Source organism: Lepidochelys olivacea, assembly GCF_965140295.1.
Source record: "Lepidochelys olivacea isolate rLepOli2 genome assembly, chromosome: 3".
NCBI lineage: Eukaryota > Metazoa > Chordata > Testudines > Cheloniidae > Lepidochelys > Lepidochelys olivacea.
The window spans coordinates 47,981,286-48,008,754 of NC_140413.1; the positions used below are offsets into that span (position 1 = coordinate 47,981,286).

Here is a 27,469-nt window from a genome sequence, read left to right on the forward strand (position 1 = left end):
ACCCTGTACTTGTTATCCCCAATCTGCTCCACCTGGAATCGTTTTGCACATTTACATTTAGCTACCTGCCTTGTAACCTGCCAAAAACACAATTGGAATAATTATTTTAATGCTAATGATCACATTTCTGAAGCCTTAAATAATTGGCAGAATTCAAGTTATATAGGAAGGAAAATAAAATTAATTATACTATTAAGTGTGTGATTCCAGTAGAATATATTAGTTATCTGAGAACTATAACTCTAGAGAGAGTACCTCATCTTCAATTTTGTCAGCATCTGTAAGAGGCTTGTATGCATCCTTGTTTGGATGAAGTGCTGCAACAAATTCGTAGTAGTCAATATACCCATCACCATCTCTGTCAAAGATATCTGCCACTGCACTCATTTCAAGCCGGCTGGTAGGGAATTCTGTAGGCCAAAAACATTACCAGGAGGTAAACCTTATGGATTTTCAATCCCATTAGAGTGACTGGATTTATCACAAATCTCAAAATTTTTAGGCATTAATGACAGGTAATGTATACTAAAACACCAAGTATGCTCAGAGAAAACAAATCTCTGAAAAGAGGTGGTGTGTCTCCAATGTTGGCTAGATTACGGTTAATAATGAAGACACTAGTGCATTTTTGGGAGAGAAGCCCAGTACTGAATGCGCCTAGCAACAGATGGAACATTGAAAAAGCTTTCAAATGACATACAGTTCTACAGTCTTGTAGCATGCTTGACCTTGAAAGTGCAAAGAATACCACAAATCAACAAGTCAAGTTGTTACTGGGGCAAGGTCATACAAGAATTTAAAGACAAATTCAACATTTAGAATGCAATGCGTAGAAGCTTCTGATATTGTTTTAAAAATGGAACTCTATAATCTGAAACCCTTCTTTGGTTGAGAACTCTTGCAGCAGCATGTGCATTGCTCAATTACAGACTGTACAGGGAGATAAATAAAGTATTACAATATATAAACATCCAGCATGACTGATCAACAGCAGTAGTGCCATGGACATTCAACAACTACAGGCCTACACCACTTGAGCTAACAGGATAGCTCTTTCAGCTGGTAGAAGTAGCAGGATCTTATCTTCAGGTGTGGGACACTCATGAGAGGCAGACATGATCATACCCATATAGTGTATGTTACACACACCCCATGTTTGTGGAAGCTCATTTTGATTATTTCAGGTGCAGAGGAGTTCTTATCTGCACAAGGGCAACCATTTGTGTTGACCAGGTGCTGTCAGCAGGAACAGAACCCTGACACTCTGACACAAAAAGTGCAGGTCTCCACCACCTGAGCAAAAGGAGTTGTTAGAAGTGGAAGGCTCTTATCTTTTATGTGGGCCAGCCACTAGAGGGAAACATGATCACACACACTTAGCCAGTGTATTACATACACACAACATAGGGACAAAAATTTGTGTCATAATTGACTCACTCAAGAAAGGAGTGTCTAAATTTTATCAATGTTTTTAAGTAAAGCAACTATTACCACTTTACATTTATCACAGAGTGATAATTTCTTTAAAGGTAAACCTGATCTCTTACCACATCAAGACTTACCTCAGATACAATATGTTGCCAATATATTAGATGCATCTCATAATCTGATCAGTAACTTAATTTAGAACTTACTTGAAGAAAGAATTCCGTCAATAAATTCCTGCCTCGTTATCTTTCCATCCTGATCTTTATCAATCCTCCTAAAGAAGTCCATTACTCGAGATTTCTTATGGTTCATCCATCGCATATACTTTTTCCTCCAGATATCAAAATCAAAGTTGGCAAATTCCCTCAGCTTGAGGAAAGAGAGATGAGAGATGTTTTTCAAGTTTAAATGAATCGCTTACAGAATAGGTAAGAGAGGTCACATCAGCATGCTTTTAAATAACTGGTTCTTTAAAATGCCCACATTTGTACTGAAATGGTTTGATTCTATTCACTATTAAAATAGGACTAGCTGCTTTTTGCATGCACATATCAAGATGTTTCCATCTAACTATACATCATATAACAAAAATGTAAGACTGGCATTACTTTCGCTTTGTAACAGGAAATGCAGGGTTAAACAAAAATATACATAGTATATAATATATATGCTGTGTGCTGACCTCTTCTAGTCTATCCAAAGCATCATTCAATTTTCTTCTTCTTTCCAAAGCCAGAAGCCAGACTTGCTGCCATTTGCTGACTAATAGGTTTACCCTTGGATTCTTGGTTTCTATTTGTGCCTGTGTTCCTGATGGATACATACCTGCTGTTGGGGAACGTTTTCCTATTAAAACAGAATACAAGTTAGCATAGGCTTATTTTTCTCCAAGTCCCAACCAATTTAAAACACAGCATATTTTCATGTGAATGATGATCATCCTCTTTAAAAAGACTCCCTTCTGCAACTAATAATGAGCCAAATCCTAGCCTCCCCATTGTAGTTAATGGGAGTTTTGCCATAGCCAGAGAAAGACAACACAACGGTTAAAACACCTGGGCCTTGTCTACATGATACCTTCCGCTACTGGCCATACTTGTGAATTGGCACCATCACAGAAAAATGTTTATAAATATTCCCACTGCAAGCAAGGTCTGAGAGAGCATTGCGGAACAAACAGCCTCATTTTGGAGGCAGAGGTAGAGATACAGAAATTTAAACCATCTCCTCACTTAAGGATTCACTTTACGTGAAACTCAGTTGGGAGACCTACTAAAATCCATGTCGTTTCATGCAGGATAGGAGAGAGGGAACTCATTAGGTGTTCTTCATAACCTATCAGTACTGTCTTGTGCTGCTTGTGCAGCTTGGTATTTCATCTTTTGGATGAGTCAGCAAAAAACAACAACAACAAACAACCCACCTTTACCAGCTAAAGACCATTAAAGGTCTCTTGGCATTTTTTGCAAGAGTGGGAGTGTTAAAACACAACAGGGTTAAAACAAATAAACTTTAAGAGTGCAATTTTCAAGGAAGCCTCAGTCCAGCCTTTAATTTTGTTTCCACAATTTTGCATGCAAAACGATTAGCACTCCCAAAATGGTCATATGTTGGCACATAATTGGCATATACATATGCTTTGCAGGTGTCAATTCTATATTTGAGTTTACAAAAATCTACCATTAGCACAGAAAAGCACAGTGCACACAAAACTGCATGTATAAAATTAGCATCAGATCATAAAAATCAGTAGCAATGTGATGAAATGACGCACAAATACTGGAATGCCTCATTATTTTTATTTATCAAATGAAAATTTGGTTTTCTGCAATTATTTTAATAAAGAAATCATATTCTTCCACTATGTGAGAATGGAAAGATACACTGATCACTTGTGACAGTCGCTTGTAAAAGGTTAAGAGGTATTCGAGTCTTATTGAAGAGAAATTAAAATAGTTCACCCTATATTTTGGGAAGGAATTAGTACAAACACAATTACAGTAGGTGACATGTTTGCCTTGTTATATTTTGGCACAATTAGCTACAAAGTCTACAAATAGACACGTTCCTCTCAATGAAAAAAACATATGACAAAGTAGTTAGAAAAACCAATGGAGGAATAATTTCACCTTGTTTTACCAGACTGTTCTGATAGTAATGACACCTAACAGTATTAGTTTATGAGAAATCAATCATTTATATTGGAAAAGCAATGATACGTGCGACTGCCCCAAAAAATCCCATTACTTACTTCCTGTTCTCCCTTTATCTAGCACAGGAATATGAGACTGTATTGGTGTGGGTTCAACTGCCTTCCTTTTGTAGATCTTTGTGACTTTATCCACATCAGGCTGTTTTCTGGTCATTTCCTCCATAAATGTCTGCAATTAAATGGTAGCTGCTTTAATTATCAATGGACAAGAAAGACAAATAAAGAAAACAGAATACTAAGTTACAGAGAGAGGGCAACTACCTGTCAGGAAAATTACAGCAGAAGACACAAGAGACATTTCTCTTTCACTAAAATAATCCTATCATTACAATTAAATATAAAATAAATATTTTGTGGCTAAGAAATATTACCTATATGAACTTCTATCTACATTATGGCAGAGCTGCTAAAGGAAGTCTACATTTAAAAATACGTTGGCTGAACTTGGTGCACCGGGTGTGATGTGCAAAAGACCCTGAATTCAAGAGCAGTACTAGGTCCTTTACTGTCCAGACTAATCGACAACAGCTCAGAGGAGAGTCAATTAGGATCTGACATAAAGCAAGGATGGTCACTTGCATAAAACATGTTTTGAAATTCACTTAGCAAAGCAGACAATGCAATGCTGGTTCTAGGCAGCAGAACTGCCTGGTGTTTTTTAAATGTTCAGTGTCCTTATTCCTAACAAGTTGGTGCATGTTTTTAAAACATCGCTGCATTTTCATTTGTTTGCTTTGTTTGAGCAAGGCTGGGATCAATCACAGGGACAGGGAACATACAATCAGGAATCTGGAAACTGGATCATTAAACATACTGTAAAGAACTAAAACAGGCTCATCTTTGATTATGTAGCAAATCTAAGATGCGTGTATCTGTACAAAATCCTTAAGACATGTTTCACATTTTTCATGCCTTACCTGATGTTCGGCTATGAGTGCTTTAACATCCTCGATCTCCTGGGGGATGACCTCTTTATCTTTTTCACTAAGAGTAGTCTCTGCCCACTGCAACCAGGACAATAAGGCTTCCAACAATTCTTGCTTAGCAATAAGTCCAGCCAGGGCTCCTGCCAGTCTCTGCTGATGTTGCTTTGCCCATGCTAATACCTTGATAAAAAGTCAATCCATGAATATTTCCACATCTTTACTTAAATATTTCCAATATTTACTTAAATAGTAAATAGTAAAACTATTTCCCCATGCTTATTTTTCCCCCTACTGTTACTCACACCTTCTTGTCAACTGTTGGAAATGGGCCATCCTGATTATCACTAGAAAAGTTTTTTTTCTCCTGCTGATAATAGCTCACCTTAACTGATTACTCTCGGTATGGCAACACCTATTTTTTCGTGTTCTCTGTGTATACATATATATATCTTCCTACTGTATTTTCCACTGCATTCATCCGATGAAGTGAGTTTTAGCCCACGAAAGCTTATGCTCAAATAAATTTGTTAGTCTCTAAGGTGCCACAAGTACTCCTCGTTCTTTAGACTACTTTGTACATACCCTGATTGTTGTTTTTTAAAGCATTATAGTCTCTCTCTTGAGACTATGAATTTGCTGAGGAGAAATGAGGGGTGGTAAAAAAAAAAATTTGACCAGCTGCTGTAGTTATTCTTTTACTTCTCAAAAGCAGAGTAAAACCTGGCCTCTTCATATATATCAGCTTGGGTATTTTAAATAGTTGCGTTCTCAACAGCTGGATCATTTCCTCCAACGTAACAGACTTGTTAATTGCCAGCTATGTTTCAAACTATCAAAGATTGCCTGTTACTATGAAGGCTGCATGAGACATACTGACCTCTTCAAATCTGGCTCTGATGATTGTTATCCAGTGCTTAATGGTAGTGAAGGAGTCTGGGTGGCAGATAGCCAGGATGGCTTCTCCCATACCTGCTGCTTTATTTAGTTCTGCCTTTTTGTCTTCCAGCTTTCTCATGAATTCCTAAAGCAGAAACAAAGATTTCAGTTAGTTGCTGGCACCAGTTGAAAGAAAAATCTGAGTAACTTCAATGAGTGTTGGCCAAATCTGGAAGGCTAAAGTTCTCTATTGGATCATTCAAAGCCTGAACTGATTCAATGGGCAGAGGGAAAAAGAATAAGAGATGAGACAAGTCCAATTCTTATAAGAAAAGTTCAGAGAGACAAGGTGGGTGAGGTAATGTCTTTCACTTGATCAACTTCTGTTGGTGAGAGAAACAAGCTTTCGAGCCATGCAGAGCTCTTCTTAAGGTCTGAGAAACTGTCGACACTTTCAAAAGATGAGCCTGGATACTTAACTTCATAACTTTGCTAGACACTAAAAATCCTGGTCTAAATAAAGACACTGGATTTATGGCTTATTACAACAATTACCCACTATTCCCCCTTTTTGTCCTATGACTGCATGGGTATTAATGGGCCACTTCACCTTGAATGGTCCCTTAGAATACACGCTAACTACTTATGCTAAACTTTCTGTTCGATCTCGCATTTAGCTGTGACATTCTGAGTACCTTTCCCAGATCTGGAGAAGAGCTCTGTGTAGCTTGAAAGCTTGTCTCTCTCAACAGCAAAAGCTGATCCAATAAAAGATATTACTTTACCCACCTCGTCTCTCTAATATCCTGGGACCAACACTGCTACATCACCACTACATACAAGAAAAGTTAAGAACATTTAAAAAACCTATTCCATATAAAGAACTAAATTAAGATTTAAAATATATAACATATTAGCCTGCAACTCTTTAGTAATGCAACACGTTGTATATGCTTGTGGTATATATGACCCTATTAAAAAAAAATCATACCACTCGATAAGATACTGTAAATCAAATGTGCTGTGGGGTTGGAGTCACTACTAGAAAATTTTCAGGAGACCTAGCCTGTTTATCAGTACTAATCCTACAAAATACCCAGGTAAAAGCTCCTTAACAGGTGCTGAAGGAACAAACTATAAAGAACCAGACAGCAGAACTGGCTGGGAATTTTCCATGAGAATTATTTTCCAATGGAAAAATATCTTTTTCCAAAATTGAAATTTCCCCAAAGAAAATTTCAATTTTACCAGAAAAATTTGATTTTCCATCAGGAAAACTGAAATGATGGCTCCCTGGCTGCCCACCTGGAAAGCTCTCCTCAATTTCATTTTTTGTCTGCAGGGAGAAAATGAAATTGACATGAACCTTCCTAGTAGGCAGTTGGGGAGCTACAGATGGGCTGGGGAAATGGCAGGGAAGCTGGGAGCCCTGGATACCCACATGTCCCACAGCATCTCCAGCAGCTGGGCCTGGGGGGAAAGCTGAGCGTTGGGTGCTTAGGCTCCAACAGCTTCTTGTCAATTTCTAAGTACCTCCTGAAACTTGCAGATTGTGTAGTTAGACTTGATTTGGGCAGAGTAGGCAGTACCTGAATCTGGATTAAGTTAAACAAGTATATGACTCTAAGACCAAATCAGAGTTATGTTTCCAGTCTGGTTGTGTTGAAATCCTGTGAGCTATTCTTGCAATTTCAGCTCAAAATGGTTTCTGAATATATACAGTGTATTTTAGTATTTGTTACACTGAGAAACTGGCAGCATTGGCAAGAGCCAGGCAGAATATTGGCAAACATAATGCAACCTTCCCTACACAACTCTATAAACGAACCTCAAAACTCTGATCTGCAACAGCCTAGATGTTTGGAATACTGAGCTTCCCCAAGCTGTGCTGAACTCTGTGGTCATTTAGTGATACACTAGAGACAGATTGAGAACAAATTCATATTTTTTATTACCTAATGTAGTGCATTAACCTACTGTACCTCTTTGTCCCCAGACACTGTGATGAGTGGTAGAAAACTTGAATTGGATGTGACATGTACCCTTCATTAAATCATGTACAGTTTTCAAGAAAAAAGCTAAATAGTGGGACATAAAAATGGACCTTTGAGGTTAAATGCCTAAAAATGAAAAGCTTTCAATATGTGGCTCGATACAAAGGTATTAAAATCATTTTACAGGAATTATAACATGCATTGTGAATAAAGGACACATTTAACATTTACCTCAATAATGCAGTCATTATAATCTAATAAGTGATTTGGGATAATATTGTAGCAACACAGATGGAAGAGAGATGATGTTTTAAATTTATGTAACATACCACACTTACCTACCTTTCATCTTTTCTCCTAAAAATTTCATATATACATTGGAGATATCACACTCATGATCAAATTAACAATGTATAACACAAATGGTAATGCTATACAGATTTCAAAAGCAAGTCATCCTTTGCAATATTAATTGGTACAACACACATACCAAGTATTTGTTAGTCTCTAAGGTGCCACAAGTACTTCTTTTCTTTATACCAAGTTTAGGAGACAAATTAGGTACTTAGGTACATATTTGAAATTTACATCATCACCAATAGACAGTAATTAAAAGATTGAATCTAACCCCCCAGTAAAGTAACATCTAACGAGACTAAGTAAGCAGCTCTAAAACAGTTATGGTATTTTTTATTATGAAGGCACTGGTTGAAGCCCCCTGGTTAAGGTTGCAGTGAGAGCTGCTGTATAAGCCCCTTCCTTCCTAACCTCTCATCGGAAAGTGGCATTTGAAAATTGGTTATTAACGTTTGGAGAATAGTAACTCTGGTGAGCCCAAAAGTGTACTGTGCTACCTTGTGAGAATTTTTTCAATTTATTAATGTGGGCATCGGGTATTAAGGATGCTGTCAGAATTGTTCTTAGATTGTGAACTCCATAGTTTCAATGTTTATTCTTTTTTTACAAAAAATAATGTGATTAATGGTACATTTTCTCTTAGAGTGGACTTAGCAATCTTAACTATATCTTAGCTAAGTTTTATTTTTTGTGGGAATTATTTTATTAGTCTAGTGGCACAGGATGACATGCAGGCCCCATTAAAATCAATTGGGGTTTTGACACTGACTTCAGCAGGATCAGGATTTCACAGAGGAGAGCAAAAAAACCAAAAGGGAACCATTTGGAGCAGCTAGAGAGGACAGGCAGATAACAGGCATACTTCACTCCCTCAAAGATACCAGAAAAGCAGCTGGCAGCCCTTCCATGGCATTAATGGCACTGCTCAGAGCGCCAGTATGAAACTGCAGAAAAACCTGAGAGTCTCTGGATTAAGTTTAGAAGTGTGAGCAACAAGGGTGATGTCATGGTGGGAGTCTGCTATAAACCATCGGACCAGGGGGATGAGGTGGACGAGGCTTTCTTCCGGCATCTAATGGAAGTTACGAGATCGCAGGCCCTGGTTCTCATGGGAGACTTCAATCACCCTGATATCTGCTGGGAGAGCAATACAGCGGTGTACAGACAATCCAGGAAGTTTTTGGGAAGTGTACGAGACAATTTTCTGGTGCACGTGCTGGAGGAACCAACGAGGGGCAGAGGTCTTCTTGACCTGCTGCTCACAAACCGGGAAGAATTAGTAGGGGAAGCAAAAGTGGATGGGAACCTGGGAGGCAGTGACCATGAGATGGTCAAGTTCAGGATCCTGACACAAGGAAGAAAGGAGAGCAGCAGAATATGGACCCTGGACTTCAGAAAAGCAGACTTTGACTCCCTCAGGGAATGGATGGGCAGGATCCCCTGGGAGAATAACATGGGGGGGAAAGAAGTTCAGGAGAGCTGACTGTATTTTAAAGAATCCTTATTGAGGTTACCAGAACAAACCATCCCGATGTGTAGAAAGAATGGTAAATATGGCAGGCAACCAGCTTAGCTTCACAGTGAAATCCTTGCTGATCTTAAACACAAAAAAGAAGCTTACAAGAAGTGGAAGATTGGACAAATGACCAGGGAAGAGTATAAAAATATTGCTCAGGCATGCAGGAGTGAAATCAGGAAGGCCAAATCACACTTGGAGTTGCAGCTAGCAAGAGATGTTAAGAGTAACAAGAAGGGTTTCTTCAGGAATGTTAACAAGAAGAAGAAAGTAAACGAAAGTGTGGGCCCGTTCCTGAATGAGGGAGGCAACCTAGTGACAGAGGATGTGGAAAAAGCATACGTACTCAATGCTTTTTTGCCTCTGTCTTCACGAACAAGGTCAGCTCCCACACTACTGCACTGGGCAGCACAGCATGGGGAGGAGGTGACCAGCCCTCTGTGGAGAAAGAAGTGGTTTGGGACTATTTAGAAAAGCTGGACAAGCACAAGTCCATGGGGCTGTATGAGCTGCATCCAAGAGTGCTAAAGGAGTTGGCGGATGTGATTGCAGAGCCATTGGCCATTATCTTTGAAAAATCATGGTGATCGGGGGAGGTTCCGGACAACTGGAAAAAGGCTAATGTAGTGTCCATCTTTAAAAAAGGGAAGGAGGAGGATCTGGGGAACTACAGGCCAGTCAACCTCACCTCAGTCCCTGGAAAAATCATGGAGCAGGTCCTCAAGGAATCAATTCTGAAGCATTTAGAGGAGAGGAAAGTGATCAGGAACAGTCAGCATGGATTCACCAAGGGAAAGTCATGCCTGACTATTCTAATAGCCTTCTATGATGAGATAACTGGCTCTGTGGATGAGGGGAAAGCAGTGGACGTGTTGTTCCTTGACTTTAGCAAAGCTTTTGACACGGTCTCCCACAGTATTCTTCCCAGCAAGTTAAAGAAGTATGGGCTGGATGAATGAACTATAAGGTGGAAAGAAAGTTGGCTAGATTGTCAGGCTCAACGGGAAGTGATCAATAGCTCCATGTCTAGTTGGCAGCTGGTATCAAGTGGAGTGCCCCAAGGGTCGATCCTGGGGCCGGTTTTGTTCAGTATCTTAATTAATGATCTGGAGGATGGCGTGGATTACACCCTCAGCAAGGTTGCAGATGACACTAAACTGGGAGGAGAGGTAGATACGCTGGAGGGTAGGGATGGGATACAGAGGGACCGAGACAAATTTGGGATTGGGCCAAAAGAAATCTGATGAGGTTCAACAAGGACAAGTGCATAGTCCTGCACTTAGGACGGAAGAATCCTATGCACCGCTACGGACTAGGGACCAAATGGCTAGGCAGCAGTTCTGCAGAAAATGACCTACAGGTTACAGTGAACAAGAAGCTGGATATGAGTCAACAGTGTGCCCTTGTTGTCAAGAAGGCCAATGGCATTTTGGGATGTATAAGTAGGGGTACTGCCAGCAGATCAAGGGACGTGATCGTTTCCCTCTATTCGACATTGGTGAGTCCTCATCTGGAGTACCGTGTCCAGTTTTGGGCCCCACACTACAAGAAGGATTTGAAAATATTGGAAAACGTCCAGCAGAGGGCAACAAAAATGATTAGGGGACTGGAACACATGACTTATGAGGAGAGGCTGAGGGAACTGGAATTGTTTAGTCTGCGGAAGAGAAGGATGAGGGGGGATTTGATAGCTGCTTTCAGCTACCTGAAAGGGGGTTCCTAAGAGGATGGATCTAGACTGTTCTCTGTGTATATCACTCCGACATCACTCGATTACCTGATCACTCTCATTACAGTGTGCATGTTAACACCCATTGTTTCATGCTCTTTGTGGATATAAAATCTCCCCACTGTATTTTCCACTGCTTGCATCCAATGAAATAAATTTGTTAATCTCTAAGGTGCCAAAAGTACTCCTTTTCTTTTTGCGGATACAGACTAACATGGCTGCTACTCTGAAACTTGTCCATGTACGGGGCAGTCAAAAAAGTTAACTGAATTTTAGGAACCATTAGGAAAGGGATACATAACACCAGAGAAAATATCATAATGCCACTATATAAATCCATACAAGTTGCTGGAGGATAGGTCCACCAATGGCTTTTAGCTAAGATGGTCAGCGATGCAACCCCATGCTCTGGGTGTCCCTAAGCCTCTGACTGCCAGATGCTGGGGTGGACGACAGGGGATGGATCACTCGATAATTGCCCTGTTCTGTTCATTCCCTTTGAAGCACCTGGCATTGGCCACTGTTGGAAGACAGAATTCTGAGCTACATGCACCATTGGTCTGACCCAGAGTGGCCATTCTTATGTTCTCATGTTAACTGCACACAAGTTTTTATTATTATTGCTGCTATTATTATTATTACTACTACAACTGCATGGAAGGTGTTTTGGTTTTTTGGGAGGTAACTTTCTCAATGGGAAGAGATATGCCCCTGAATTTTTCCTTAGCTGTGTCATTAACTTAGTTATTTTCACATTTCATTAGTTGAAATCCAGTTTGATGACTTGTAACCTAACATCTCCAGTATCTTTGTCACTGTAATATTTCAATACCTAATGCATGAGAAGCATGTCAACATGGTGTTTCATCATGACAGAAGGTTAATGGCTGAATACATCATGTTGATGACATATATAGATGACCTTGACAAAAACAGTGTATGGTGGTTTCACTCAGAATTGCTAGGAGAACAGCTATACTGTTGGTATTAAAACATCCTATCAACAAAGCTTACCAAATTACATTGCTTGCAAGACAGTTTTTGAACCAGTCTCTAATTTTAAACAACTCCTTTAAAAATGCAATTTTTTGCATTATTTTCTTAGTAAGACAAAATGGCTTTAAAGCCTAGTGAGATGTTACTCTGATAGACAGATAGCCTGAACTAAAAATGGGTGTTGAACCCTCAAATTTACAGAACTTTTAATTTCTTATTCTAGAAAACAAGTCTTGTTGCAGGACGTGATTATACTAGAGATACTTTGCTTTGTTTCATTTTATTTCCTTTCAGTAAATCAAGTCCAGCAGTCAGCATCCTCTCCATTATCTTACTTACCCTGTGCTGATCTATTAGTGTCCGCAGAGCCTCTTCATCATCTGGAAGGATGCCATGGAAACGAAGGGCCTGCTCTGCCTCAGCCAGCCACTCCAGAAGAACATGCACAACAGAGTGAAATTCCTCTGCCTGTTAAGAAAAAAACCACAGCCCTTTCTGAGGGAATCTGACAGAAATCACTCGGCTTTGGATTCTTCCCTTGAACAATGAAGCTGAGTCCAGCTTTGGAGTCATTCATCATGTAGCAGTACAGGCACATTAACTTTCCATTAAAAAGTCAATGATATACAGTACTACATTTCCATGCCTGTAAAAATGTCTCATGCATCTCAAAAATTGTAGGAAGCCTAAAAGCCTGTTCATGCCGTTAACCTTCTGATTTATAGTGTATGTGCAGCTCATCTCAGAAGGTCATGCCTTCATTCTGAAAAATGCCAAAGGAGGTGTTTTCATGTATCAGCTGGAGAGATGGGAATGATACTTTCTGAGTAGCCTTAATCATTACTTAAGAAAAATTAACAGAGTAAGTCTTATGTGGGTAGAGAGGACAAGGGGAGAGCCCATCCGTGGGCACCCCATATAAAGACTACCTATATTCATAGTCCCTGGGTTAGAGGTAGCACATTACTACTTCTTTTGAGCTCCCTGGGGGAACATATTACCCCAAAGAAGGCAGTGGGTACAGTGGGCTTGGCACACAGTGAGAACAAGCTGTCCCTTGCTAAAGGATGCACCCTCTTGAGCACCAGGACGCTCAAGGAGTGAATGTATGATTTCCCACCTAAGCGTCCTCTGGGGTGGGGCATCTCCACACCAGCCCTTACTCAGGGCTGTGCCTAAAAGGCTTTATTTAGATTGTAAGGTCTTTGGGGCAGATAGTCTCTTTTTGCTGGTTGTTTGTACAATGGGTGCCCTGGTCCGTGACTGGGGCTCCCAGGTGCTAACCCAGTATAATAATAAGAAGAAAAAAGAAGAAAAGGCACAACCTACCCTGTAGTGAAAAAGTATAAAATTAGGGGAAAAAAATATTTGAATTTTTTTGACCATTTTCTTAATTATAACATTAAGTTTTCAAGCAGTATATTTGTCTGTTTTCTCTCTGCTTCTCCTAGCCTTTTTACCTGATGGAGGGCCTGTTCCAGTCGCGTTTGCTTGGATACGGACAGGGCGCAGACAGTCTCCCAGCGAGTGCTTAGCTCCTGCATTTGGACCTTTACCCAGGAGGAGTCATCACGACTGCCTTCTATGAGTTCTCGAGCAGAGCGTTTCAGAGCCTGGACACTGCTTGTCTTCTTCCCCAGCTCCTTCTGGAAGACCTGGGGACCATGCACACACATTTAACATGTTCAATTTATCATGGCTTCAGTGTCTCATGTTTGACCTAGTTAGTGGGGATATGGAGAAGACTAACGTAGGATGTAGTTTCACAGAAAATACCTCAATCTAAACATTCTAAAATGCACACATTAAGATTTTTACACCCTACATTTGGCTTTCTTCTCAACTGGGGTTAAATGGCTCCATATTTTTGCACATTTTCTGCAAGAAAACCCTCTGCGCTTCAACACTGGCTCATTTACACTGGCAAAAAAGCTCACTCAACCTGAAAAAGTTGTCTAGCCTCGTGAAACATGGAAGTATATTTGTAGTTAGACCCTCTGAACTACTTGACCCACTGCGATGCACAAAAAGATGGTCACCTTAACATACGGGCTTTAAGCCCTTCAAAGCAATCGATTCACTGACACAATGATGAATGTGCAAGTCTGTCCCAAATCACAGTGCAGTCAGATAAAGTGCACATCAAGAAGCAGGGTTAAAATAGTAAAATATAAATAAAAGTCCATCTGGTAATTTGACTGGATGGGCTATAGATTATGTCACATATTTAAGTGATTGCATGTTCAGGTTCACAGCTGGAAAAATATCCACTTTCAAGACCCTTTTACATGATATGACAATTACAGTGCACTGCATTACTACTGATATATTAGTTAAAGGGCACAATGTGACTGCAGCATTGGTTCCAGGACACACATGTCTATGTTTCTAAGATACATCTCTTATGCGAGGGCCAGATATTTTCTCCTCTGCCCAAAGTCTGAGTAAACAGACTTCTGACAATGGGACACAGTGGTGGCTGATGTGAAGGGAATGGAATCATTCCACACTCAACTGCACCACAGCTACAATGATTGGATTACAACGGCCTCCACAGCAGCTTTTTCTACCATAGCGCTGGGCTGGGCCGGGCCTGCAGAGTGACAGATTCACTGGCTATGTCCTGGATCCACGTCAAGCTTCACTTCACAAAACCCCTCTCCAAGCTACAGCGGATCGAGCCTTGGTAGCACTTAATAGTGCTGATTTCACAGCATTTTCCATTGTAGTCAGCAGCTTTGTGATGTCCAAACATTCCAGGTTAAATGGTTCTCTTCAGATTCTAAGAAAACATTTCTTTTTACAATTACAGAAGGACCAAATAAAAATTATATTGAAGTAGCTGCCCACAGTCTGATATTAATTAATAATAATTAGAAAAATATTTTTGTAATTACTTTGTGATTGTCAATCAGGTTCATCACCAAATCGATGTCTCCATGCACTGGCTGATCTTCTGCTAACTGAGGTTCAATTTTATATAGCCAGTCGATGAGAGCCTGCAGAGCATCAGTAAATTGTCCTGAAAATAACAGGGCTTCCTCCAGTTTGTTTTGTCTGGGGGAAAAAAAAACCACTAAGAAAAAAATCAATCACATTCATTAAGGAAACCTGCAATATAACTGACAGCATCCAACAGTCGCTAATAGATAACGATTTTTTTCAGCAGCTAGTGAAAGAAAAAAACCCATAGGGTCACTGTGGGAGTCTGTGGGGAGAGGAAGGATGGGCATGGCTTCTCAGAGCTCCCTGGAATGCAAGGAGAGCATACACATTGCACCACCTCTTGGAAGGATGCAGAGTAGAGCTCACTTTAGTGCATTTCCCCTCAGCAAGGGTGCCTGGTGCCGAGGAAAAGCAAGGCCATCTCCCTGCCCATCTTTCCCTTTGAGGTGACCAGAGCACCAGGAATACTAGGAAGGAGCAGTGCTTGTGCTCCCCCATTTAAAAGACTCCAAACAAGCAACTTCTGTTCCTCTTTATTCAGCATAGAGAAGCACAAAAAGAACACAACCCCCTCTTCTTTATCTCTGCAAGTCTCCTTTAAAACAAGGAAACTTGGCCTTTCATTTTACCTTTCCACAGATTTTCCACAGATCGTATCCCATTTGTCTCTCAGCTCACTCAGCATATCGTCCAGTTTCAAATTGTCATCCGCCAGAGAGGTTTTCTCTTTGAGGGAGCGTCCAGTCCTGTTTGTGGTGTCATACACAGAATGTTTGGCTCCAAGAGATTTCTGGAACTCCTGTAGGAGTAGAAGGAAAAGTAAACACCTGTATAGTACTAGGTACTCGTGAGCTTTCGCTAATTCTTTCTTTTCATATAATTTTTGAACCAATAAATACATTTATAAATGACACTGTAAGAAAATCTTTATATCTCCCATAAATCATATTAAAATGCAAGTGAAATTAAAAGATTTCTGGTCTGCTAGTGTTATGATGAAGCTTAAAGTACTAGAGGTCTGGAGCCAGATCCTTTCCCCTGCTCTAGCTCCTCTGTACTGATCTGCAAGCATGAACAGCCTGAAATCTGATTTAACTAACCCCTTGAGGATTCCTCCTGAACTGGCTATAGCAGAGCTGGCCATAGCAATTGCTACACCACCACCTTCCTATCCCTCAGCACAAGGAAAGGGGAATGACCAGAGTAACCTTGCTATCTGGAACAACCCTTCGGGAGTATGGACAGAGGGATTAAAATAGAGCATTACTCTATCTGCACTAATTTGTGTTGAGGGCCCAGGCTCATGTAGACTGGATCCAGGGGCTGCAAAGGGGTTCATTAGCCCAGCATATCTTGTCCAGACTGGAGGATATGGGCTCCAGAGATGCAAAGTTCTTAACATAAAAGGGCCTAATCTTGCGGTCATTTGATCCAGAGAATCGTCACTGGGAGTTCTGTGTGCAAAGGAAGTGCAGACACAGGCCCCTTGGAAAGACGAGTGGAATCTGAATAATGTCGTTGAGGCTGGGAATTATGCCTTTTGGTGGCAGGTCTGTGAGTAAGGGGCTAAGAAGGACTGTGAGACCTGATTAAAGCTCCCATCAGATTGGTCAGTATTGACTGTGCCTTCTCTATAGAGCTGCATTCTGCAGTTGGCAATGTCTTGCCACCAGCAAAGGAACATGGGCAAATGCAAATCACCTGGTACCCCACAACGGTTAATAGAACATCATAGTAAATAATTAACTAAAAGGAGACTGCCAAAAGATCCCACAACGCTCTCCAGCAATTTTCTGACAGCAGCAAGGTTTAAAATCAGTTAGATGATTATGTTTTAACCCATGCCTTTTTGAATTATGTATGGACAAACAGTGACAAATGAGGGGCTGTGGTTCATTAAACTCACACCTTCAAAATCAAACAAATTTTCTGTGTCAAGAGAATCACAAACCAAAAAGAGCTTTTGTGCAGAGCTTGTTGAAAGAGAATCTAATCTGGGCCTACAATAGAAATAATGCTACAACTTTCCTTATGGAATTACTACTAAGTATGATATGAACCAGACGTTCTCAGAACACAGAAAAGGATAGGGAGAAAGCCCTGTAGTCACTGCTGACTTGAGCTTTGTACACTACTCAACCTGGATGTAACAGTCCACCAAGTTCTGAAGTCTCATATTCAAACCCCCTACTGGAAGGTCCTGTTGTGTACCTTCCGTCAACACCCAAACTCTCCTGGATGACAGTGGCAAATTGGGGTTCACAAAGAAATCAAGGTCATGGCCCTACCGCTGCATTTATTTTATGATTTAATATTTCATCTCCCTTTCTTTTTCCACCCCTTAAGAAACCTGAAGTAGTCTACCTGCACCCTTTGAGAAACAATCTTGTACACACACACACAATCTTTCCCTAGGATAAACTAAGATCTTTTCAAAGTACTTTCAAAGTGGAGGGGAAGTATGGGGGAGACAAAAAACTCTGAATAAAAAAGCTCCTTTTCATATGAAATTTTAAAAAATAGTTTAAACTGTTCGTGAATTTATATTTTCTTTGGTGGGGCTGTTAATCACCCAGCGCTACATATGTAGTGTTGCTTGATTTTCACAAACAGACAAAATGAAATAGCTGCTGGAGAAAGACTATACAGTAAAAGTGGAGTCAGAGATGAACAAAAGGTTTTAATTAATTCATTCTTCCAGGGTTAGCCTAGATAAATAATGCCAAATTCCACTTTCACTTGATTTCACTGAGGTGTAACTGAGAGCAGTTTTTTAGCCCATGGTTTAAGTCACCTCAGATATTAACTGTAGATCGGTGAATGAAACCTTCAATATTTAATTATCTACAGTACTTTCTTTCCATGGCAGATTGGTACTTATATTCACAGGTTAAGCGAGCCAAATCATGTAAGGAATAAAAATGCATTAGGTCAAGGATGGACTGGATGACCTAATAGGGTTTTTCCATCTCTGACTTCTAAAAATAATATACAAAGGAGAAAAAAATAACTAATAAACAGACCATGAATAACCATCAAAATCCCTGGCAACATAAATAAATATATGAGAGAGAGAGAGAGAACATTTTATCGTGGGGGATGTTGTGGGGAGTTTTATTATTATTAATTTTTTTGCAGTGATAACCTGGCAAACAGTGAAGCAGAGTTATTGCAGACAACACACACACAACTTCAGTGCACACCATCAGTTCAGATAATAATATCATTAACTAAGTAGAACAAGAAAAGGCTGGCTCACAGATTCCTGGTCTGAAAAGACAAAGACAGACTTCGGATGGGAGGAAAGAGACAACATATGAGCAGGATGAAATGCAGGATGATGAGAGGCACCTGGCTTATTAAATACAAATTTGGTTGAATTTTTTGTTTTTCTTGATGATTAAACACACTGAAATCATCTCCTGTCCTCCTTCTATCATTTATGTCCCTCACTAGCCTCCAAAACAATTGCCAGCTTCAATCACAGTGTTTGTATGCCACACTGCACTCCATCCCTCATCATAGATGTGATTCATAAGATTTAAATAAAATTAATAAGCAGATGACTTAGGCAGCTAGTTTCTTGTAGGCATTTTGGAAGAAGGGGGACTTGAAGGAGGCATTTAAATAAGGAGGGTAGTGAGTTTGCCCACCAGGTGGAGACATGAAAGAGGTGCCATATTATTTGTGGGAGAAACAGACAAATAGGACATGGAGGGTAGTTTCACTGGTGGAGAGGAGAGGGATGGCAGACAACCCAATAAAAGACATGAGCAGGGAAGTAGGAGGGGCAGTTACATTGGGCCTTGAAGGACACCAAAAGAAATTTGAACTTGATGATGTGGAGAAGGATAGCAGTGGAGGGATTCGTAGGGGGATGATGTGATCAGAACAGGCAAAAAGGATGATCATAATGCCTGCATTTTGCTCTAATTCTATATGATTTTAAATTTTGGCAACTATAGCAAACCCCAGAGCATACTAAAATGCAGAACTAGCAAGAACATTAGCACAAGTTTAGCTGAAGCTTTCAAGAGCAAATGAAGGTAAAGCCAGTGTTGCTTGACACGCAGCCAACTTTCTAAAAGTAAAGGAAAATATTTTCCATGTTGATATGCAAAGCTTAAGCTATCATGGAAAATAAGAGAGGATAAAAAAATGAATTGGAGACTGTAGGGGAAAACAAACACAATAGTATAGTGCAAGGACTTTAAGGGGGTATAAAGCGATCATTATAAGGAGCTAGACTAAGGGCGGAAATGTGGAGGTGCAATCTCTTGAGAACACCATGTGGAACAAAGGAATAGCAGTGGCTGGGGAACACCATGGAAATAGTTTAAAAGAGCAGGACAATTCTATATCAACACTGCAGAAAAACCAACTGTCCTACAGTCACAAGCATGCCTTTATTGCTGAGAAAATTCTTCCAAGTTAAACTTTTCCACACAACTTTACGTTAGAGGAGTCTACCATCCATCCATGCAATGCCCATCATCATGTTACCTGGGCTGTTTAAAAAATAAAGTTAAAGTAAAGATTTCCTCAGGGATTTTTCTGTCTTTTGTGGGGACTGAAGTTGATTTTTTTCCCTTTCACCTTACTATTATTAGTTATGGAAAAGCCAAATCAATCAGGTGAGATTTACATTTACAGCTGAAAGCAGCTGGGTTTGTTGAAAGGAGTTTCAGAGCTGTGGTTCCCAAGCAGAGAGAGTTCTCTCTCCTACTCTTACACATTTCACCCTTGTTACTGTCAATTCCATTGTACTTGATGCTTTTCAAATTATTTAACTAATCTTTCTACTTGACATATGAAGGATTTGCCAGTCAAAATACAAGAGTATTTCTTACTTTTGAGGGAATCCTAAAATGTGAAAAGCAGATTTTAAATCATCCTAACACAATACACATCAAAGCAATTTGTTGGTAACTGTAATTTTGGTAACTGTGATTTTAAAGACCAAAGAAGCATATACTATAATCTCTTTGGATATTTTCCTTTTTCATCAAATATTTCTCTCTCTCTTTGTTGACAGTTTCCATGGTTCCCTATTATTTTGTCTTTCCTCTTCACAGTTAACTTCTTCTCCACAGATGAACAGTGACTGGGAAGAGCCCCTCTCATTCCCACTAATTTTTCCATCTGGAAATGAGCCAGCATTTTAATTTGATGCTGGCAAACATTTCAGCATAGCAAAGCCATAAATCTATTGCTCTCTGCTGATTAAACAGTACAGGCTTGATAGACTTTCCTGCCATTGGACTTGGACATCCTGCATTTCATCATTCATGACTTACCTTATGCTGTGTAAGCTGCAACTTTATTTTGTCTGGATCATTTGCAATTTCGAGCTCTGAATCCAATGACTTTTCTGACTCTTCCAACCATGTCATAAGTTTGTTCCAGGCTTCATGGAACTGTGGAAAAGCATGACTTGGATTCACACAAATGTATAAACATGTTAGTACATAAAATATTCAGAAAAGATTAAAACCTGACATGCCATCTCAGGGCCAGAGTGTGACCAGCTGCTAGAGAGAGGTGCAATCAAGGAGCAAATCTAAGGAGACGTCCTCTCTTCATGGCCCCCACTTCTTCTGAGCTGCCTGTACTAAATCTTCTTGACTGTACAGAAAATCCCTGTTTTTGTTTCCTTTCCCTGATATCGGTCTGTCTCCTCACCCAGCTGGCCAAGGAGTGGGAGCATAGAACAATTAGAATCCCTTTCCATCCATTTGGGCCCTGCACTGGTCGGGGCTGGGGACCTGGCTCTTGATGTCAGCACTCAGCTATACTGTTATACTACTCTCCATCTCCCTATATTGTTTCTGCTTTCTGATTGTCTGGGAGTCACTGTGACCAGCTCTGCAAAGTATTCTCTCTCGACCATACATCTTCCTGCAGATTTGTGTGTGTGTGTGTGTGTGTCTGTGAGAGAGAGAGAGTGTGAGTGAGAGAGACGTTATTTGAAAATAAATGGTATTTTATTATAGGATTGCACAATTTATTACATCTAACAGTTTGTGTCATCCCAGTTGTGTGGTGGCAACAATTAACACAGGAATGTGTCTTGGCTTGTGATCATGGACACGACTCCATTTCAATAAAGTAAACAAACACTTCCCTGTTGAAATTTAAACACACTAAACTCCACTTCCCCATCTATCACATATGTCCCTTGCTGAGGGACATATGAATCAGAGATTAAATGACCAATTCCTGGAGAGGTGAATTATGTATGAGCATTCCCATTTCTTAAGTTCTTCCTCACAGTAAGTCAGAAGAGTGTCCTTGCCAGACAGAAGATATTGTTGCAGCGGTCAATATAAGGGCAGGGAGAATTAAACATTATTAGGGTAAAACACACCACTAAAAAGAAAACAGTGGACAATATCTTGCTCTCTAATACCGAAATGGGTCCATCACACTCTTTCCAGTAAAAAAGTTGATTTTGTAATTTCTTCTGGGAGGCAGAAGGCACTACTATACATCTGGAAGCCATACTGCAACTCTCTTCCTTTACAGATGATATTACATCGCTGGCGGAAGTTGCCGCTGGGTTGAAAGTGAGGCTTTCACCTTCCAAATGAAGTGCTCTGTGACTGAATCACAGAAACTGCGCCACCACCTCAGGCTAACAGATTCTGTTACATGAACTCCAGGCTTCCTTAACAATGCTGTAAAGCACCATATACGTCATGGGTCTGGATTTAGTTAGAGCTAAATTCAAAGAGCTGCAGAACAACTGTCAAATTACCTGTTTCGTTCGTTTCCTTGCGTCGTCCAAAGCTCTTCCTCTTTCCACTAAGCGTTGAACCACTTTTTCCCATCTACTCTGTACACTAATCAGCAGATTCTTAATAAGGACAACATCCTGTTTCTGGCTGAAATATTTCAGATGGGTTCCAGTTTTATCCAGCTCTATGATCTGGTCTCGGTGAGAATTCACTTCCGTAGCAAAGACCTTGCCAAAGGAAGAAAACCACACTTAAATGTTACACTGGTCACTCACGTAACAAACACAGGAAAAAAAATGATGTGGTTCTGGACTTTCTGGTGGGAGAGACTATAAAGTACATCTTAAAAGACATAAAAAGATTTTCTGAGTGACAGCATTACAGGGTTGCTTTGGACATTAATACAGTACCTCCAAAGAGCTGGAGGAAAACACAACACATCTGTTTCTTTACATACCTTGTGTTCATCAATTTGAAACAAGACAGTGTCCAAGATAAGACTTGGCCGAGAAGCCACATTCAAAGTCTGCTCTGCCTGGGTAAGCCAGTTGATGAAGTCTTGAAGTGAGTTGTGGAACTCCATAGCCAAATTCAGGGCTTCTTCCAGTTTGGCCTATAAAGAAATATAGTTATTTAGTAACAGCTAATGTTTAATTGGTCCTTTGTTGAATAAACCATTTTAATAGAATATATCTTGGAGAGAGCCCCTATTTTTGTCATATTATTTCAACTCAGCGTTGACGTGTTCTGTATTTCAAAATAACAGCATATAGATAAAGAATAGCAAAGGAGTTACAATGGAAAAATAGGCATAGAACTGTGGTGACTGAGCAGACAACACAATATCCAATTCCAAGGGTGTGTTTCTATACACCAGAACATCCCACCTCCTGGTGTTGAACAGTTCACATAATGGAACAACACAGTTAACAAGTTTCAAGACAGAACTCAGGAAACAAACGTAATGTTCAGATTTTGGTCTGATTGCCTGAATCAGGCCATGCTGCTAGGTTTGCCATTTGAATGTTTATGAGCTATTAGAAAAGCATTCAGAGATGTTCAGCTAATCAGATTGTGGGGCTCGCCAAGCATTCCATTCAGCCCTATAACTTGCCCTAAGGAGGCTGCCTCACGCTGCAAACTAATTACTCTGATATCGTTGCATTATACAGTCACATTAAGAAACATTTTTGTTTTAAATTAAAGCTGATTTTGTTAATTATATTTTTCTTTGTAATTATGTCAGTGCTATTCATTTGCGTGCGGCTACCTCTGTTTGTAATAATGAGTGTTATTTACAGTTTGACTGAGATAAAACAACTCCGCTATGGTTCATGATGTAATGAAAACTAAATGAAACTAGGAAAAGAAAACTTATGCTTAATATCAATAAAATCATTCTGCTGAGAAGTAGTGAAGTTAGAAATAGTCTCCAAAAGCAATTGATAGAAGCCCAATTGCTGGAAACCTTTAAAACTATACTGGTCATAACTCTAGTAAAATTAATGTCACAATCCTGCACTGACAGGGAGATTAACAAGATGATCTAATCAGACTTTTCCTTCTCTTACATCTATGATCTCTAATACAAACCAGAAGTATCCTCACTCTGCAAAATAAATATGTACCAGTATACTTACATACATTTTTATCAAACAGATTTCCACCACACAAATGATGTTACATCATTATCCTGTAGGTCCATGACTCCTGATCAAAGCACTAGTGAAATCTGAATCATTGTCATACATCAAAAAATTCCAGGTCCCAGCTATCAAGTATAGATATTCTACATATGAAATCATTCAACATTAAGGTACTTAATATGTTATTTACATTTCTATCCCTATTCTAAAGCACACACCTTTCTTTCGCTGAGTTTTGTTTGTACTGAGTCCCATTTTACTTTTAAGTTATTTATATCTTGCTCAACATTTGTCTCAGCAGACCCTGGGCATCTTGCAAGCATCTGCTGGCCTTTTCGCATCAGACACTTGTACGTCTCTTCTTTGGCTTCAAAGGCAGCACAGAGTTCCTATATTAAGGAAAAAACAAGAAATATAAATATCAGTCAGGTAGGAATTCAATACCCTTCAAAAAAGTTTAGCATCTAAAATCAATTATATATTGGGGGCATTATTGTTAAAATTAGGGCAGAAAGCATATATAATGCATAAAAGGCCAAATCAGAAAAAAAGAGCCCAATTCTTCAGGAAATGAGAATTTGTATGATGCGTCAATAATTTTTTAGGCTTTTTCCAGGATATATATACTTAGGACCTAACTCAGGTCCTAAGTTTGGCAGACATATCATATGCATTTAACTCACTGGGCAAGGTTTGCTAGGTCTCTTGTTGTTTAAAGTACGTGTGGAGCAGGAACACAATAAGTAAGCCACCTGGAACCCTTAGGAGGCCTGAAGCAATCCAACATATCCCCAAAAGGGGTTTGGACAGCATGGAAGGGTTGCTTTATCTTCTACTCTCTGCACCTCTCTTCACCCACTAGGCATATAATTGTGCACATCTACTGAATGCCATATCAGCATAAGTAACATAGTTGTACCTACCACATACTCTTCTTTTCTGACCAACTTATATTTAGGGTCCTATTCTCCTAACACTGCATACATATGACGGCGGGGCCACTACCACAATACAAATAATTAATAATAGGCCCCTCAAGTGTAACACACTTGGACTGTAACACACGTGCTGCATCAGAGCAGATTCCCCCTCCCAAACTAGGGCAAAAGTTCCACAGGACAAGAAGCAGGAGCTGCTGGTGGGGAAGGAGGAGGAGGAGATGATCCTCTGGCAGCTTTGGGGTTCCTGCTCCTCTCTATCCCCCACAGCTGAACTAGTTTATTTTATACACATCCTTAAAAAAAGGGCTTTGCCCTTAAAAAAGGGGGTTGGTGTGACAAACATGATCACTTGTCACAAATTGCCACGGTTTGTATCACACAATGGCAGGTTTGGAGGTTGCAAGATATAATCAATAATAATAATAACAACAATAATTGGCCTCGGTTTCTCACTTTCTCGATCTGCAGAAATGAGGATAACACTAAATATATCTCACATAGGTGCTGTAAGGTTCAATTGCAATTTGAAGTCCTCAAGTGAAATATTCTATTACTTTCCTGTTTATGATATACATATATGTGTCACTCATATATTTTACACAGCAACCCATAACAGATATAATGATCTGGTAAAGACACAGGAAGCCATTTTAAATGTGGAGTGTGAGGCTTTGGATCAGGCCCAGAAAGGATACTAGTCTGTTTATAAAGAAAATTATTAGGGTGTTTGTATTTCTTTTATTCAGAATACCATGTTTTACTTTGCATTATCTTCTAGTCTCCGACAATCAATTCTAAAATAGTAAGCTATTTTTGTGCACATCTATAAATAATCTGGAAAAGCAATATTCTCATATAGTTTACCATCTCACAAACATACAAAAAGAAATTATCACATTTTGAAACAAAAATCACTCCTGGGAAAAGACATTTTATATTGTTTCACAATTCTTACAGTCAAAGTATGAACATATGACAATAGGGATTTATAATGGAAACTGTGTCGACACATAACAGTTTAAGTATATACAGATCGATAGGTATCACTCTCACAGTTGAGCTAGAAGATCATGAGTTCAAGTTAAACATTAGGACTTGGGCTCATATCCACTGTTAACAATGCAGGATAACAGATGATGCATTACTAGAGATGCATTACATAGATGATGCATTACTAGAGATGCCATCCTTTGGAGTGAGGTATTAAATCAAGGCACCTTTCAACTAACTTCTACTGGTTGTCTATGTGGGGAAAAAATCTTTTCATAGGATTTCTCTAACGAAGGGAGGAAGGGAAGAATTCAGGCATCATGGCTAACCTTCCCTTTCTAAATAAAATAGGCTCTGTGTGTGATCCCGAAGTCCTTAGTCAATCCCAACTGCTGTTGAGTTCAGTGAGAGTTTTGGATGGGTAAAGAATGCAAGACTGAGCCAGCTATTTCAAGGCTGTGTATAGAGAATGTAGATGATTCTCATATTCATCCTTTATATCTCTGTTTAAGAATATTTATTTTGGAAATTAAAGATACAATTTTGAGGATAAGGGAGGAAAGAAGAAATGTAAATTTTACTGCAAAAACAGTAAACATTTCTACATTTATTGCTGAGAACCAGAGCCCCCAAAACCCTTTTCACTACTGTCACAACGTTAATGAACAGTGAAAACTAATTAACTTTGAGCATCTGCTAAATGATTTCTTTTGCAACCCTGCAAATTACAATTTAGTTTTTGCTAGTAGAAGTTCTTAATATTCCATACAGACATTCTGATATAGAAAACATGCCTTCTATTCTCTATAAATGCCCATGAAGTTTTGTTAGTCTCTGAAACACAGACCATTTGCAAAACTTTCTAATATTAAGATACTTACTATGTGGGTATTAAGCTGTTCTCTTGCAGTTTCTGGTAAACCTCCAACAGGTTTTGATGCCAACAGCTGACGTTCGGTGTCTGTCAGCCATTGCTGCATATCTTCAACTTCACCATGGAAACCTTGGGCCTAAATTACACCATGTCACTTTAGAACATACTTAAATGTTTTTAATTGTGATAGCAGCTCAGACACAGAAGCTTGGCAACATACTAAATCACAGGTTTACAATAAGTAAAGAAAATTCCTAAACAAAGATCTTTAAGTTGCACTTAAAGTTGCAACATAAAATTCAAAAGATGGTGTATCATTGAACATATCCCTGAAAACCCCAAACATATAAAACTATTATATAAGAGAAGACTACATAAATAAAGACTACATAAATAATTCTGAGACCAAGCCTAACATCCAATTCACATACACAGAGTGAAATCCACTTCTGTGCAGATAGCGTGCACAATTCTCAAAAGTGCAGGCCAAAATTCAGAATTTTGGGTCAGCATTGTAAAAGGATAGTGGCCACCTGTGACATACACATCTGGATCCAAACTTTCCCCCAAACAGGTATTTTTGCATCCATGGTTTTGATTTAGACCGACACGTAATACACAGATCTATATATTTAATGCAAGTAGTTCTTTTTCCTAGTTATCCCTTTAAGTTTTCATTTCCTGCTCACCTGGATCAAGGCACTGTCCAGCTGCTGTTTCCTTTGTTCTGTTTTTTTCAACACATTTTGCCAGCGCTGATTCAAAAGTTCCAACTTGCTCTGTAGATTGCTTGCTTCTTCAACAGCACTTGATTCAATCAGGTCATTTCCTGCTTTCTTAACTGTTTCCACAGTGGACTGATGAGCTAACACATCATTTTGTAGCACCTAGAGGAAAAAAACAACACATAGGCCTGTTCATTTTTATAATTAATTGAATTAAGGTGCCCATAGTCACTGAATTCTTTCAGCTATGATTTAGAGATAGTATTCACAATCAACACAGGTTTTAGCACCTAATTAAGGCAGTATAAATGAATCTCACTTTGACTGAAAGCAATATTAAGCCATTAGGCCAAGCAACACATTTCAGTTTTATACTCAAATAAAATAACCCTTTCCTTCTGAATAACAATGCAAAGTTAGGACATGTTTTTTGTACTGCTGATACCCAGTACTCAGATTGCTGTGTCACTTCATGCCTCTTTCCCTCCCTCGACCCGGCCTCTAATGGCACTTTTCTGTGGTGCCTGTGGTTTTGGAGGACAAGACCTGGGACTAATGAGGACCTGGGTGAGGTGG

The 27,469-nt window shown here is 39.5% G+C and overlaps 1 protein-coding gene across 1 annotated transcript in view; it reads right to left on the minus strand.

The window, feature by feature from the left end:
* DST (dystonin) overlaps positions 1 to 27,469 on the minus strand; it is a 473,375-nt gene that overhangs the window by 14,508 nt on the left and 431,398 nt on the right. Inside the window, exons 80-96 of the mRNA XM_084622757.1 lie at positions 26,858 to 27,055; positions 26,176 to 26,304; positions 23,582 to 23,752; positions 22,175 to 22,330; positions 21,738 to 21,944; positions 20,278 to 20,397; positions 15,610 to 15,779; positions 14,932 to 15,091; positions 13,495 to 13,689; positions 12,374 to 12,502; positions 5,444 to 5,587; positions 4,558 to 4,746; positions 3,680 to 3,809; positions 2,111 to 2,274; positions 1,635 to 1,797; positions 256 to 410; positions 3 to 77 (exon numbers count right to left, since the gene is read on the minus strand). Of these exons, the coding sequence (XP_084478883.1) occupies positions 3 to 77; positions 256 to 410; positions 1,635 to 1,797; positions 2,111 to 2,274; positions 3,680 to 3,809; positions 4,558 to 4,746; positions 5,444 to 5,587; positions 12,374 to 12,502; positions 13,495 to 13,689; positions 14,932 to 15,091; positions 15,610 to 15,779; positions 20,278 to 20,397; positions 21,738 to 21,944; positions 22,175 to 22,330; positions 23,582 to 23,752; positions 26,176 to 26,304; positions 26,858 to 27,055 (2,655 nt within the window). The remainder of the gene's footprint in view (positions 1 to 2; positions 78 to 255; positions 411 to 1,634; positions 1,798 to 2,110; positions 2,275 to 3,679; positions 3,810 to 4,557; positions 4,747 to 5,443; positions 5,588 to 12,373; positions 12,503 to 13,494; positions 13,690 to 14,931; positions 15,092 to 15,609; positions 15,780 to 20,277; positions 20,398 to 21,737; positions 21,945 to 22,174; positions 22,331 to 23,581; positions 23,753 to 26,175; positions 26,305 to 26,857; positions 27,056 to 27,469) is intronic.